Source organism: Raphanus sativus, chromosome 1 (assembly GCF_000801105.2).
Source record: "Raphanus sativus cultivar WK10039 chromosome 1, ASM80110v3, whole genome shotgun sequence".
Classification (NCBI taxonomy): domain Eukaryota; kingdom Viridiplantae; phylum Streptophyta; class Magnoliopsida; order Brassicales; family Brassicaceae; genus Raphanus; species Raphanus sativus.
In genome coordinates, this window is record NC_079511.1 from 12,124,223 (window position 1) to 12,140,320 (window position 16,098).

Genomic DNA, 16,098 nt, shown 5'->3' on the forward strand with positions numbered 1-16,098 from the left:
GTATACCTCTTAGTAGATTTTGCATGGACGACAAGGACGGTTGGCATTTTACGAATAATGGAAAATATACGGTTAAATCAGGATATGAGGTGGAAAGGGTTTACCCGGATAAAGAAAAACAACCAGCTTTCTATGGTCCGACGGTGGATGCATTGAAGGCTTTTTGTTGGCAGGTTAAGTGTCCACCAAAGATGAAACACTTTCTATGGCAGCTTGTATCAGGGTGTGTTGCAGTTAAAAAAAGTTTGAAAACACGAGGAATGAAAGGAGAAATTAGCTGTGATAGATGTGGGCACATTGAGGAATCCTTGAATCATGTGTTCTTTGAGTGTCCTCCAGCGAGGCAAGTTTGAGCGTTATCAACAATTCCAACAAATCCAGACGTTTTTCCTACGGAATCATTGTTCACAAATATGGATCACTTATTCTGGAGAGTCTTACCCAAGATGAATGATTGTCAGTTTGCGTGGATACTATGGTATATTTGGAAAGCAAGGAACAGTAAAGTTTTTAGTAATCTGGATATTGATGCTAGGGATACACTAAAACTGGCTGAAACAGAATCGACTATGTGGGCCGCGGCTCAAGATTTGATGATACGACAATCTATACCACCACAAGTACCTTCACCTGTCACTATCCCAGGGCGGTGGTGTTTTACAGATGGTTCGTGGAAGGATAATGAAGTTTTCTCGGGACAAGGTTGGTTTAGTACCCTGGAAGGCTATGAGGGTTTAATGGGGGCGAGAAATGTTTGGGCTAGTATGTCTCCCCTTCATTCGGAGGTGGAGGCACTGATTTGGGCAATGGAATGTATGAAAAAATTACGACAGTTTCAGGTTACGTTTGCAACGGATTGTTCTCAGTTGGTGAAGATGGTTTCAGAACCAGAGGAGTGGCCAGCGTTTGCAAGTTATCTGCAGGATATCAAGAGTCTACAAAGTAGTTTCCATATCTCACAGCTCATTCATGTACCACGAACGGCAAATTCAAGGGCGGATCGTCGTGCCAGACAACAATCGTCTTTTGTCGTTCACATGGATGCAGAGCTACCAGTTTTGTGTGCAGAGTCTATATGAGTCTGTATGTTTGATGACAAAAAAGTAGTTACATTGTTATAAATATTGCAAATATAAATATTTATCTATTAAGGGTTTGACTGTTTGAAAAGCAGCGGTTACAGGAGTTTACGGATATTGATAGTTGTGGTTTTTAGCGTTTACAACTGTTACAATGGTTAGAAATTGGTGTATTTACGGGATATTTGTGCCTGGTTGATTATGAGATATTGCAGCGGTTTAATAATAAAACTATCAATATTAACATATTATAACATAATAAGAAATAAAAACATATTATTGTGATAAATATAATAATATTAATATAATATGATAAATAATACTATTATGTTTATTTATTTAATTTATTAAATTAGTTGAAAGTTATAATTTTAATAAAATTTGTTTTGAAGATTTATATTAAAACTTTTAAAAGAATTTTTTTTTTTATATATGTATATATCTTTATGTACGTATATTAATTTTTAGTTTAATTTTTTTATAAAATAAATTTTGATATTGTTTCTAAATTTTAACTAAAATATAAAATATTTATATATATATTTATATTTATATTATTTCCATTTTTAATTTTTAATTTAAAATTATACAATATTTTAGAAAATAATTTATATTTATTTATCCACCCGCAACCACAAACGATAGTTAGAAACCAACTTTTGATTTTAAGAGGTTTAGAGCGGTTTATAACGTATTACGTGATTATTTTAAACCGCCGACAACTGCTATCAGCTGCAAAAACTGTGTTTGCATGTGGTAGCGGAAAAACTTGTTAGACTTTTAGTCGAGTAGCGATGCAGATTTTCTTTTTTTAATTGTTGAATTATATTTTTGCCTATTTTCTCTTATGCGTTATAAAACCCAAATGAAATTTATATATAAATAAAACTGAACGCAAATCTTATCTATTTATATAAAGTATGGTATACTTTCTCCCGGTGAAGCCACCTCAGCATTTTCGAACACTGATAGCGTGACACGTGTCCCATTTTATTTATGCACTGCGTTTCATTTATTTCAATCGTATCTAATATTTGTGCTTTCTCTTGAGTTTTTTTGTTTTCGTGTGTATGGGCTGGGAAAGTGGTGGGCTGCGGTTGATTAAATACAGGCCCTAACCTGAATAGAAAACCCTTGGCTTCTGGCGTTGTCGTTTTTTCTTTTTGATCAAAGCCTTGTCGTCTCTTTCTTCGTTGTTCAGAGACGTTTCATCTTTGTCTGAATCATATGTGGCATCGAAACGCGCTTCTTCGTGATTAATGTCCATTACTTCAGTCACCACGATGTAGCCTTGAATGCATGCTTTGATTAGGAGTCGGTGAACTTGAGCGTATAAATATTAGATCTACTAAACGGTCAGTCTTCATCCAATTCCTATTCTTCGCAATTCCTAATAACACTAGAAACTTAGTTTTAGTATAGTGGCTAGCTTATTATAATTTCAAGGTTTGTATCTGATACAATAGCTAAGTGAGCCTCTTAGATCTTGATTTATCATGCTGTTTAATCCAATATTAGGATTTTTTTTCTTTTGTTTGGTCTAGCAGAAAAAGCTATCCAAGTAATATGAAAGATCGCCGGTGAAACATAATGATCCTGGAGGTGGATTTATATGATGTGAACCAGAGGTGCTGAACTCAAGAAGAACCTTGCTCTCTCTCGCTAAAAAGCAAAGAAGAAAACTTGAAAGTAATTTTTAAACTAATCTCATCATCATATATTACCAAACAAAAACATGAATTGGACTGGTGTTTGCTCATTGTGATTAAAACAGATGCGATAAGCACATTAGATCTGAATAATCCAAGGTTCATGTAGATATCAACACAAGAGTCAGGGTCAGAGAAAAAAAGAGAATCAACAGTGAAGCAAATAAGGTGTTCCAAAAGAAAAGTGAAAGAAAAAGCTAAGAAGATCAAGAACAATCCTACCAAACTTGGCCATGGTCATTACAACGATCGTGATGTGTACGAAGAAGAATATGGCAAGCAAGAATCAGAGCGGCACGGTGAGCCAGATTTGTTATTTACCTTTGAAAAAGACTTGCGCGTTCTGTTTTTTGCGACATTAATGGGTTCTCTGTTTTATGTCGGAATGGCACAATGTATAATCATGGCGGTGTATCTGTTCAAGCTGTGTCACTGTGTCATCTCGGGGAAGCTAATTTCCAGGCACCGCCGAAGATCGTTCCACCAGGGATAAAAGTTTCTCATTGGTGTTTTTGGATACTTTTTATGGACACGAGAGGATATATACTCTGGAGAGGGACGTGAGAAGAGAGGCACCGTCTCATCCTCCTAAACTGCATGACATGTCGTAGAGAGAATAAATGATCTAGGCTCATCAGATGGCAATAAAACACGCATGTGTCTTTGTTATCCGCAACAAAGATGTAATGAGGACGTGATGTTTTTTTAAATATTGGTTGAAGTTGCAGGCAAACCTTTGTCAAAAGTCTACAGCCATCTGTGAATTGGCTTGAAGAGGCTGAGGAACAAAAAATTACGATGTTTCTTTTTCATTTTGTTCTGTAATTATCTTTTTTTTATAAACATATAATTTTAGAGTGTATATGTCTTTTAACTCTTTTGATTTCTGATATTCTTTTGCTGCATTTGACCTTTTAGTGGCAAGAAGCTTACTTTTCAGATGATTGTACTTTTCAGGCAAACCTTTTTGTTTCATGGGACATCTTCAACTATTGTATCTAATATGATTTTCACATACGCATTCTGGTCATGCCATATATATGTGTATATTTATATTTAAAATGCAAAAAAGTTGATTGAGTACTGATAAAACAGGTCTGATTTGAGAAAGTTAGATGTATATGGCAGATGAAGGAAAGCTAAAGTGAGAAGAGACGAGAGAGTCACGAATGTGTTGAATTTATAGCTGCTGTCTTTTCAGATTTCACCAGAAGAATAGTGTAAGCATCAATGAGAAATCTTATTCTTTGGCAAAGAAGCTTAGAAAGAAATTCCACTCCCGACACGTGGTCGTGTTTTAAATTTACAGCCATGCCTGATTAATATATTTTAGATGTAAATTAACCTATGGTAGTTTATTTTAAAAGTTTGTCATTTAGTTTGGTTGTCTTATTATTCTATTCATTTGTAAATGTTTTCCCACATATTGGTGTTGTGGACTTAGCACTTTGTTCTTTTGGTAAATTTTCAGTAAATTTACTCTTTCTCATGATTTGTATTTACTATTTTGGATTGGCAAACATAACTTATTTGTCTTTTAGTTTTGATCAAGAGAATGTGTATTCAATATATGTTTTTTGAATATTTGATGTTAGTGAGTTTGTAGATGATTTTGAATGAATTATAAAAGTATTGATTTAGTGAAAATACTATAACAAAATCATCTGATTTCAAAGTTGTACCAAAATACTTTAAAATCTTCACGAATCTCTAAAATCCATGAGTTAAACTATTTTTAATAATATAATTTAAGATTAATTTTAAATTTTAAATTTTAATTTTAATAACACAATTTGTATAAAGAGATAAAACCTATGTTAGTAGAAAATATAAACATTTTATCTTAATAAAATATATTTGAAATACACTATTTGTAAATAGTAACTATCTATATTAAATTTTTAAGATAATTAAATGGCAAATAGAAGAAGCAAATACCAGTGAATTTAAGAAACAAGCGTACAAGAAAAAAGTTTAATTCATAATTTGTGTGTTATAGAAATTTCACTCTTCTTATTATCATAATAAAGGTAGAACCAACTTTTTTAAAGGTAAAACAATTACATGACAATCTTTTAAATGGTAAGATGAATCATATGATTTTTTATTTAAAAATATAAATAGTGAAAGGTAATATTTATTTTAAAATGAACAAAAAAATAAAATTATTAGATGGGAACTAAAAATCAAAATATCTTATATTAATTATTGTATACGCATAACCGATAACATTCAACCAAGAAACCCACAGAAACAACACCAAAATTATATATAGTATTCTATATGTTCCGCACTCTTAAAACAATACACAAGCACCCTTATACAACGTACATGGTCTATAAAATAATAAACTACCTATGTCTTAACATACATAAAAACATCAAAGTAATTATAATCCTACTTTCAAATCTTAAGTTAAAAAATATAGTTCAAATAATAAAATCCACAACAAACTATAAATTCTAGCATTTCAAATTTAATAAAAAAGTAACAAAATGGTTTCAAAATCAATATAATCAATTGTATATATGTGTATTGAAATAAAATGCAAAGAATTAGATTAAAAATTTGAACAAAATCCCGCGCATAAAATACAAAAATTGGTTACAAACCATAATATTTTCTTCCTACAATGGACTCTATAATACTCAATTAAAATATAATTATTAGCAAACATGAATAAATATATATACAAAAAACTACAAGCCTAATATTTAAAGCATGACTTATTTAGTCCGCTATTACAAAAACATGTATGAATCTAACTGATATGTATATTTTTATATAAGAGAAATGTATATATAGACTATAACTGTTTCAATTATTATTAAATAAACATCCCGCCCGTAGGACGGGTCGACCCTAGTATTTCATAAATAATAGATTGACAACAAAAATACTTTATCAAATAGATAGTTATACCAATATGATAAACGATACTCTTTTCTTTTTATACCACTTGTTTACAGTTATATCAACTTCAATCACATTACCATACAAAGTCGTTAAAGCTCATGTGATCATTGGAGGAACCACCATGCTGAGGATTGGTCATGTAATCCACATGTGGCAACGAGGAGGTGGCTTGTTGATGGTGATGAAGATCGATTGGGAGGTCCATAAGATTGTTTGGGTTGGGATAGTGATCGTTTAGATTTCCGATGAGCATTGCAATAGAATCTTCTTCTTCATCTTTTGGTATGAAATCAAACTCAATATCTTCGTAGAAGTTCATGTCGTTGGCTTCCATCCACTCATCTTCTCTTCCTTCATTTGGTTTGTCTGCGTACTTTCTTATGGAGAAGTACTAGTAAGACCAAACAAACAAAAGATCCATATAAAAGGTGTTTTGGCAATTGACTGAATTTATAAATAACTAACAACTGAAGAAGTTACGAGAGTTAAATGTTAGAAATATTAGATTATTTGATATCCAGAGGAAAATTAAATAATCTATGAAAACTGTAGTAAATATGTTCCATTTTTTCCATGTTTTTGAACCTTTTTTTTGTTCCATGTAAATAAGTTCCATGTTTTTTGAACCAAAACACTAGTCGGTTAAATTCCAAGAAGTCATTTACAGGTTTCTAATTACAAATTAATTTTGTTCTTGATATAAAATTTAATTATGTGTGAACTAAAATTTCGCACATTATATTATGCTAATAAAAAATGTTTTGTGAGGATAACTAGAAAATAGTATACTACTCCCTCCGTTTCATATTATTTGTCGTTCTAAGTCTTTGCATACAGATTAAGAAAACATTTAATTTTACATATTTCCAAAATAAAAATACTATTACCAATGCACATCAACCAATATGAAAATAGAATAGAAAATATTTTCAATAAATTTTGCATTGAAAACCGAAAACGACACTTATTTTGAAACAAAAATTTTGCTCTACAACGACATATAATTTGAAACGGAGGGAGTACATATCTTTATTAAATGTTAACTTAATAGAAAATAATAGGGAATAAATTATCTTCAAATTGACAAAATTTAAATAAATAAAAATAATATTTTAATAGTAGCAATTATTTTTGATATAAAACCAAATCCTAGAAACGCTTTCTTAATTTGATTGAGTTTATGTAGTCTTTTTTATCAACATAAGAGTATCTCGGACTATATTTTAGAGTTTGCAAAACTCTAAATTTGAAGTTTTAATGTGTTTTTCTTCAAAAATAAAACTTCAAACTCAACTTCAAAATTATTTGTATTTTACACTATGGTCCCTATATTTATTATAATTAATATAAATCCATAAAACTTATAAATAACAAGCACATATATAAAAATATCACATTAATATTAATTTAATAAAATCTTACAGTAAATATATAAATTATAGATATAAATACATAACTAAATATTAAACTACAAGAAAATGACACTATACTTTGAAACTTGCAAAACTTCATATTTGAAGTTTAAAGATGCTTTTAAAGTTCATAATTGAAGTCTAAAGATGTTTTTAAACCTTAAAATTTCTTATTTTTTATGTCTAAAACTAAAATTTATGAAAACAAATATGTAATTGTAAGGACTAAAATACAATTAAAAATGTGAAACTTCAAATTTAAAATTTTGAATAGTAATACTCTATATTTGAAGTTTCATTACTAAAAATTTCAAATTTTAAATTTTAAATTTTTGTTTGAAGAACAAAAAACTTCAAAGATAAAGTTTTAGAATGTCTTTTGGAGATGCTCTAAGACTTTATGTAGTCACACCAAACAAATTGGCTATTCAAAAGAACAAATTTTCTAGAGAAAAACATATTGCGCCTCTCCCTACTTAGCAAAATAGTAGAATAATAAAATAATTAAATAGAAGAAGCATTTTATTAAACATAAAATTTAAATTAATAGTCACCTCCATATATTTCATGTTTTAAGAATCATTTTTCAGTAGTAATAATATATTAAAACTAGGGTTTGGAATTCGTATAGTACCTTCCTTATACGGACAGCTATCATCGACAGAAAAGGTCAAAAAGGCAATAAATTTTTGTCTGGATGCTTAACGAACACAGTTTAATGACTCACTTTTTAAATTTCCAACTAGATCTTGACCCGTGCGACCGCACGGATATTAATTTTCACTTTTAGTTTTTATTTATTTATACAAAATAATATATTTATAATATTTGATCTATTTATATTGACTAAATTAGGGGTGGATATTTGGGTATCCACTCGAATTCAGTTAAAATCTATTCGGGTTTGAGATTTTCGAGTTTAAAGATTCTAGCTTTATTCGTGTATTTATAAATTTTGGTTCCGGTTTGATTCGGATTTTTGCGGGTTTGATAACCCGTTTAAACTATTTTTAAATTTTCAAAATTTATATATCTTTAAATATCTCTAAATCTAAAAATAAAAATAATATAACATGTAAATATGAGTAATGTAATTTGAGTAATGTAAGCCAAAGTACCTAAATTAAAAATTAAAAATATGTTTAACTTGAATATTTGGATGAGAATAAATATATATTTTAAGTATTTTTGGTGTTTTGATTATTGTTTATCTATTTTAGATGTTTACTTTTGACTATTTTTTATATTTCAAATATTTTAAACAACTTTAAAATAGCTTATATCTTTGATATTAACTCTAAAAATAGTTAACATATTAAGTATATAAATATGATTTAAATACATTCGAATATCCAAAATATTTCGTTCAGATCAGGTTTGGTTATGGTTTTCTAGATACCAAAATGGTAAAAATCCGTTTAGATATTATCTAGTTTCGGTTCAAATTTGATAATATTTTTCGTTCAGATTCGTTAAATGAAAAGTTGATATTATAATTTCTATGAATTGTTTGTCCAATAAAAATGTAATTTTTTTAATTTGAAATTGATTTAATGGAGAAATTAATGAAGTGTATTTAATTCAAATTTAATTTTGGAAAACACATTAATCTAAGTGAAAAAGACAAAATATTAAAATAGAAAGTATTGTTTAATTGTGTATTTAATTTTGGAAAACACATTAACTAAAGTGAAAAAGACAAGCATAAAAATAGGAAACTTAATTAATATTACAGTGGCATAAAGTGTAAATAAAAGTGAAAACTAAGGGGTATTTTTAAATGGGTACTTCTCTTTTAATAAGATAGATTTCCGACTGCTAATCAATCATTATTTATTTATTTAAGAGTTTTGTCTTTTTCAAAATAAGAAAAAAAAAAGAGAGTTAATAAGAGAGCTCACGAGATTCTTGCTTTCGTCCTCGTAGATTGTTAAAAAATCTCCAATCTCTACTCTTTTTCTCGTCACAAATTCTCCTTAAATTTTTAAGACAAAAGGAAAAGCATACTGTATTATAATAAAATAGTTTAAATATACTAGTATACTTTTAAAGGAATATACTAGATCCTTAATTACCTGTGTTTTCGAGGACATACATTCTGCTCTTGTTATTGGACCAGAACCTATGTTCGCAGTAATGCATGTTCTTTTTAAGTATAACGTTAAATTGACATTGATAAAAATTCTAACTTGAAATCATCACAAATTGAGCTTAAAAGATTGGTATAACTCATTGGTAAAATAAAATGGATAAGAAATCGCTTTTGTGTATAATTGAGTTCATTTTTAAAACGAGACTTAACTTGTATTTGAAAGACCAATTCTGCATAGAGTCAGCATCTCTCATCTCTACTATCATTCCTTCTTTAGTAGATAGCTCCGGAAGATTTCTTTCAGCTTCTCTCTGCGTTCCAAAGCCAAGACTTATTTAATGACTTTTCTTATCTCCAAATGACTTTCTTACTGTTTTAATTAAGACATATAATGTAAGAGACATAAGAGACAACTAATTAGGAAAGGAAAATAGACGACTTTATTTTTCTTCAGCCCCATTTTGGAATAAATTCATTTAAACACTTTCACTTTAATTAGTAGAAATAAAATTGATTACCTCTCATGTTCTTTCATTACTAGTTACTTGAAGGAAACTATATTGAGAATCTATTTAGATTTTTTTCCCTTACTTAATTTCATCATTGGGACTCATTCCAAAACTTGAAGAATTTTTAATCCTTCAAACTGAAGATATCTTTAAATAAATCAATTTAGTTTGAATTTAAAAACAATCCATATTCTTTCTAAACTAAAAGTATATAAAAATGTCATCAAAATTCGTACTGGAACAAACACAAATACTATAAACTTTACTACATTCTACATTTTGTTGTCATGTTTTATATTCCCCTTGTTTTCCGTGTTTTTTTAGAAACTGAACTTGTAATTGGTTAAACAACGAAATCGCTAAATACACTATATTTTTTAAAAAGATGGAATGAAATGTGAGAAATAAATCTCAGTGAATTTCTTAATGAGAGTATGTGGCCGCAATGACTTATGTAGTTTTGTTCAACAAACCTTCTTTGAAAAAAGGTGGCAGCCGAATCCTGAAACCATTTTACTTTTCTAAAACTTGTTCCATGGAATTGAGGTTTAAAATTTCGTGGTTACGTGATTGATAACTATTTCATATTAATGTTTTACCTATAAAAATTATTTTATCTTTATACATACCTTAACGAAAACGATGAATTAAAGAACTGTAAGAATTTACATACCTTTGGTAGAACGATCCTCCCAAGTGATCCAACATCGCTGTTCTTCAAGTGTTTCACCAGCAAAACCCTAAGCTTCTACAATCAACCACAATATCCAAAACGTTTGATCAAGTTTTACATATATAAAATCTAAAGAAACAAACCTTGTTATCGAATGAGGAAAATCGATAGAGATCTTTCCTTGCGGCAATCTCGGCACTATTTTTCATGCTAAGAACCACTTGTCTCCTTGAATCAACCATCTCATTCGTGCTAGAGTTAGGGCTAGAGTTGTTTCTTGATCTTATCATCGCCTTCTTCCTGTTGATCCTGGCCATCTTAGCCGTGTGTGGATCAAGGAATCCACCTCTTGCTTGTCTAAAACCGGGATTATAAACCAGAGAACCGTACTCACTTCCGGTTTGTATAACCGGGATCTGAGGTTTCATAGCCGCCGTCTGATCCACAGGAGATGCAACGTATGAGTAAGGTGGCAACAAGGGGTGAGGCTGCGCCTGATGATGATGATCAGAAGTAGGGAGCGTTGAGAAGCGTGAGGGATTGTTGTTAAGATCCATTGAGAGTTCTTCGACAGAGTTTGCGTTAGAAGAGGAAAAGGGCAAGAAGTTATCCATTTTTTCGAAGAGAGAGAAAGAGTTATGAATGGAAGAGGGGGTCGTTGCGGAGATTGAAAAAGGAAAGAGCGAGTGAACAAGAGACAGTTGTTGGAAAAACACAAAAGAAAACGAGTCAAAATGTTGCAGATGGTTCGATGCTGCACCTTATAGGGATAACCATCTCACCACTCATACAAGGAGAGAGAGGAAGAGATATATAAATACTACTATATACTGTATGTGTGTGTGGCGCCAGATTGGTGTTTGAACGTATATAATGATTTTTGTGGCACAGAAGACCACGAGAAGGTCATTGGCTGTGTTTTTATGAGAGAAAGAGAGAGACAGTACTGAATGCTTTTTTTTTTGGAGTTACTTCACTATCTTCCTTATGTATACAGTGTTTTTTTCACTTTATGTATACTGTTAAAAATAAATATAGTTTTAAAAATGATCAATATTTGAACAAGTATTAAATTTTGCAAAATTTTAATTGATCGTAATTCATACTTGCAGAAACTCAGTTAATGCCATTAATGTTAAATTTGTCGTTTTTGCATATCTTTAAAATAAGGCTTTGTTAGAACCAAAATTAAATGAGAAAAATGTTATTTAAATCATCAAATTTCAAATTTAGTTGAAATAAATCAAACTTTTCGGTAATAAAAAAAATAACTACCTGTTGACTATATCATTTTATGTATATCGTTAGTCAACAGTTATTTTTGACTAACAGTATGCCTAAAATATTTTTTAAAGTTAATGCATTTTTTGGCACAAATATAAATCAATAATTTTTTTCAAAAAATGAAAATTAACTTTTAGAATAAATTATTTAGTAACAATATAATATTATACATAAAATATTAAATATTAAATAATAAAATAATTTGTTTTCATCATTTTCTTCAAAATAAAAATGTAAAAACAAATTTTTTTTATAACATCTTAATTTTATTGATATCAAATCAATGTAACATATTACATGAATCAGAAATTACATTAAACATGTTGTTAATAAAAAATTTAAACAAAGACAACAATAACACGATGCTTCCTAACGCATTCGTAGGATATGCTGACTCGCTAGTTTGCCTCCACTTTGTTCTTGGTCTTATAAGATCTATCTTGTGGCTCTCAATTTTTTGAGTAGATGCTTTTTTTCTCTAAGAAGATCATCGGACGCGATCCATCTGCTACATCGCAATCCATCTCAAACACTCCCGCTGCAGGAAATAACATGCTTTTTTGTAACCATCCATGGCGTTGAAATTCTTTTGCTTTGAGACCAATAAAACCCTAGCTTCAATTTATTATGTTGGAGAAACAACACTCTTTGTCTCCTTTCCGCTTTAGAATCATCGCTCCCCTGTATCTTTCCCTTATATTTTGGATCCAACAATACCATTACTCAACCATTCCTCAACATCCTAACTTCTTTTTGTTGAAAAATTTGAACGTCAAAGTAATAACCAGTACCATCAAAATACACCATCTCTTACTGGATTGTTCACCTATGAATAGCAAACCTGGTGGTGGCCATGGAGGTTTAAGGGCTCGCTTTGTTGATTGAATACGGAAAAAACCGTTCAGCCATAAGATTAATAGATAAGGCCTGAGAGGTTGAAGATAATCTGGTTGGATATCTGCCTCCTGGAATACAACACGAAACCCAAAAGGTGATAGACAAACGTCGGCACTGAATCGAAAAAAATAAAATAATAGATTGGATATGTATATATTTTATGTTTAAAAAAATATTTAGAAAATACTTAACTTTACTTTTTATATTTTCATTTTCATTTGAATACAAACTATCAAAAAAATAGCTTAGACTATTTAAATTAGAAACATGTAAAACAAAAAAAAAATCATTTGTTAATTGGCAAAGAATAGAGTTGTAAAACTTAGAACTTAGAATATATTTTACTACAGATTTATAATAAATAAAATAATCAAAAAGCAAAAAAAGAAGGAAAAAAAAGATACATAGTCAGTAGAAGCTAGCAGAAGAAGAAAACCTAATTTTTAATTGGAAATTTAGAATATAAAAGAGAATTTAAAAAATAATTAAAAATTTTAGAAAATGTAAATGTTATCTATTGGTTCAACCAGTGGTTCAACCGGTACCGGGTTTCGGGTTTTAATGGGTTTTTGCGGGTTTCTGCGGGTTTTTAAATTTTGGGTTTTTCATAAAACCCAAATCGGATTTATCTCAGATCACCGGGTTTACTGGTTCAACCGCGGGTCCGGGTCGGGTTTCAAAACACTGCCGTCAGTACAAAGAGTCGTCTTTATTGTCGCTCAGAGAGAATTTCTTCGGAATTTTTTGGTTTATAAATAAAATATTTATATTCTAAAATAGTTAGTTAACATATCGTTAGTTTAATACTTATTTTATTAAATAATTATAAAGAAATTTTTAATTATTTATTATATTTATATCAATTTGTAACTATTTAGATAGTCCTAACTGAATTATGATTCATAAATTTTTATTGTCTGTAAAATATTAATATATTTTTATTCTCACAATAATAATAAATAATATGTTGATTCCATACTACCGGCTTGACTCTCCGATCCACTGGAATCTTAGTAGAGTAGTTTCCTTTGTTGTCAAAAATAATAATAAAAAAAATTAATGGTATTATAATTATGTAGCTATATTTTGGATCTTATTAGTTTTTGGTGGAGTTTATTTATAATTAAAATGCAGAAGTAATCTTGTAAAACATTTATAGGAATTATAATTTTTTTTTTGGATATTTATTTTTGTTTGAGAATAAAAAGTTGAACTAGCACTCCATTAAAAAAATTTTGAAGTCAATATTATAAACATAACCCCAATAAGATTATATAAACAGTTACAAAAATTGATCGTAGATAATTATTAAATTTCTTGATAATTATTTTAAAATTAAATTATTAATGACTCATAAGTTGACTAATATTTTAAGATATAAATGAAAATATATAAAGTTTTACTTTGATAAAATGAAAAAAAATATATTTTTGGTTTGAATTATTTCTTATTTTTATTAGTATTATAGTTATTAAATATATATTTTCAATATTTAAAATTTAAGATTTTGAAAAATAATTGTTGATTTATTTTTGTGCCAAAAAATGCATCAACTTTAAAAGTCATTTTAGGCATACCGTTAGTCAGCTTTAACTGTTGACTAACGATGTGCCTAAAATGATATGATAAACGAAAGTTTATGATTAAAATAGCTCATTAATAAAAATTGAGTGTTTTTCTTTTGGCTTACCAAAAATTGATGCTTTATTTCAACCAAATTTGAAAGTTGATGATTTAAATGACATTTTTTCCAAAATGAAATACAACAATATTTCAAAATAAAAATTTATTTAGCATTTAAATTTTGTGAAGTAACAAAATTATAATTATATCAAATAAAACATTTTGTGAGAGACAAAACACACAAAAGTAAGAAAATACAGAAAGTTCCAAATAGTATTGAGAAGACATAATCAACTGTTTACTGAACAAACACTCCCAAACCAATTTTAAATTGGCTCTCAAACTCTAAATAATAAGTAAAAATTCCGGATAATTAACCATGTATACAAAAGTGTAAATTAGTTTTTTTTTTATAGACAAAAGTTATCTCTCTGAAATTGATCTTACAAGTCAATATTATATATAAATTTTTAACTGTAGAATACATATGCTTTCTTTTCCAAGTGGATATCACTCTTACACGGTTGCTATGTGTGCATCAACACTTTTATTTTGGGGAAAACTGCCATTTAAATCCTGAACTTATCAAAATAAGCCAAAAAAGGTCTCGACTCTTATGTAAACCAAGAAAATCTCCAACTTTCAAACATTGTCCAAAATAATCTCAAACTTATGTTGACTTGGCTCTTTTAAACATCAAAAAGTCAACCGTTAATTTCTCTTAAACGTCTGTTAGTTAGTAAAATTATGCGTTTTGCTCTGTCACTAAAAACATAAATTCGTGGTCTTCTCTTCTTCTCCATCGACTGCAAATCCTTAATTTACAAAAAAAAATTGTCCTCTTCACCATGGAATCAACTTCAGAGGCTCGTCGAGTGTGTATGTGGTGAGCTTGTGATTGTGAAGATGTACACGTCTAGGATGCAAGAGCATCTGGGTTGACCATTTTTTAGATGCGTGAGCAATAGATTTGTTCTTTGAGGATGGAGGTTAACACATTCTATTGTTCTTTTCTTTTATTCACTTTTAAACTGAAAAGTTTGAACACACAGCAAGGAATATTTTCATTGGGTTGTTTATGCCCATCTCTCATCCTTCTTTTTGCTGAGTGGAAATGTACAGATGTCAAATTCGAAGCCTGCTTTGGCTCTATATCGAAATTAATACAGTTAGTAATTAAAATGCGTGATTGCTTATTGACAACTATACAATGACGTCTTTCAATTTTTTGTTTCAAGGTTCACTCTTAATTTAGTTATAAAGAAAATGAGAACTGAACAAGAACACAAAACACATCGAAGAGAGTAGAAATCCAGGGCGAAAAGAAGAGGATAAAGTCATTCAAAAACATATAATGAAGATGTCAAAGTCTAGACTGAGGATATTAAATAACAAAAGTATGATCATCTATTCCTAGAAGAGAGATGAGATATAGGTTCTAATTTAATATCGTTCGAAAGAAACATGTAAATGGACTAATCACTAATCTATAAACTTAGATGTACACAGAGCTTGGAACATAATTGGTCACAAGATTGTAAAGCTGTGAGTGTGGAGATTCAAGGAGATCCACTTTTCTGCAATCAGTCTCCCATCAATAATATATGAATTTGTATTGTAACATATGTCTTAATCATCAAAAGCCATCAATGATATGTGCATTTGTATTGATCAACCTTACAATCTTCACCTGCTTCGTGTCCCTCTTCAATTCTTTCACTTGATGCATCCTCCTTCTTGCGTCAATGAGCAAATTTATTCGGCCTCTCCATATAAATTCTTCAAATCATCAAGAGTTTCACTTCTTCTTTTGTGCAATCAATGGAGAAATTTAGGGATTTAGATAAATGATTTTGGGAATTAAGGTTCACGATCACGACTCAACCAATTTTATGTTTTTAATG

General features: G+C 29.6%; 1 protein-coding gene and 1 long non-coding RNA gene across 3 annotated transcripts; one reads left to right on the forward strand and one right to left on the reverse strand.

Moving 5' to 3' along the window:
* The first annotated feature begins 2,158 nt into the window (after positions 1-2,158).
* On the forward strand, positions 2,159-3,732 carry LOC108854376 (uncharacterized). Of its 2 annotated transcripts, none has more exons than XR_001949908.2 (3): positions 2,159-2,434; positions 2,624-2,768; positions 2,854-3,732. It is a non-coding gene; the product is annotated as an uncharacterized LOC108854376 (long non-coding RNA). The 2 variants fall into 2 exon arrangements; XR_001949902.2 differs by having other exon boundaries at positions 2,172-2,434; positions 2,627-2,768.
* Positions 3,733-5,777: 2,045 nt separating this feature from the next.
* LOC108859789 (B3 domain-containing transcription factor LEC2) lies at positions 5,778-11,004 on the reverse strand. The gene is made up of 6 exons (XM_018633702.1): positions 10,534-11,004; positions 10,391-10,465; positions 9,419-9,519; positions 9,192-9,238; positions 9,018-9,091; positions 5,778-6,095 (listed from the first exon to the last, which is right to left on the reverse strand). Exons 1-6 carry the CDS (start codon positions 11,002-11,004, stop codon positions 5,778-5,780), a joined length of 1,086 nt encoding a protein of 361 aa, XP_018489204.1.
* Between the last annotated feature and the right edge of the window lie 5,094 nt (positions 11,005-16,098).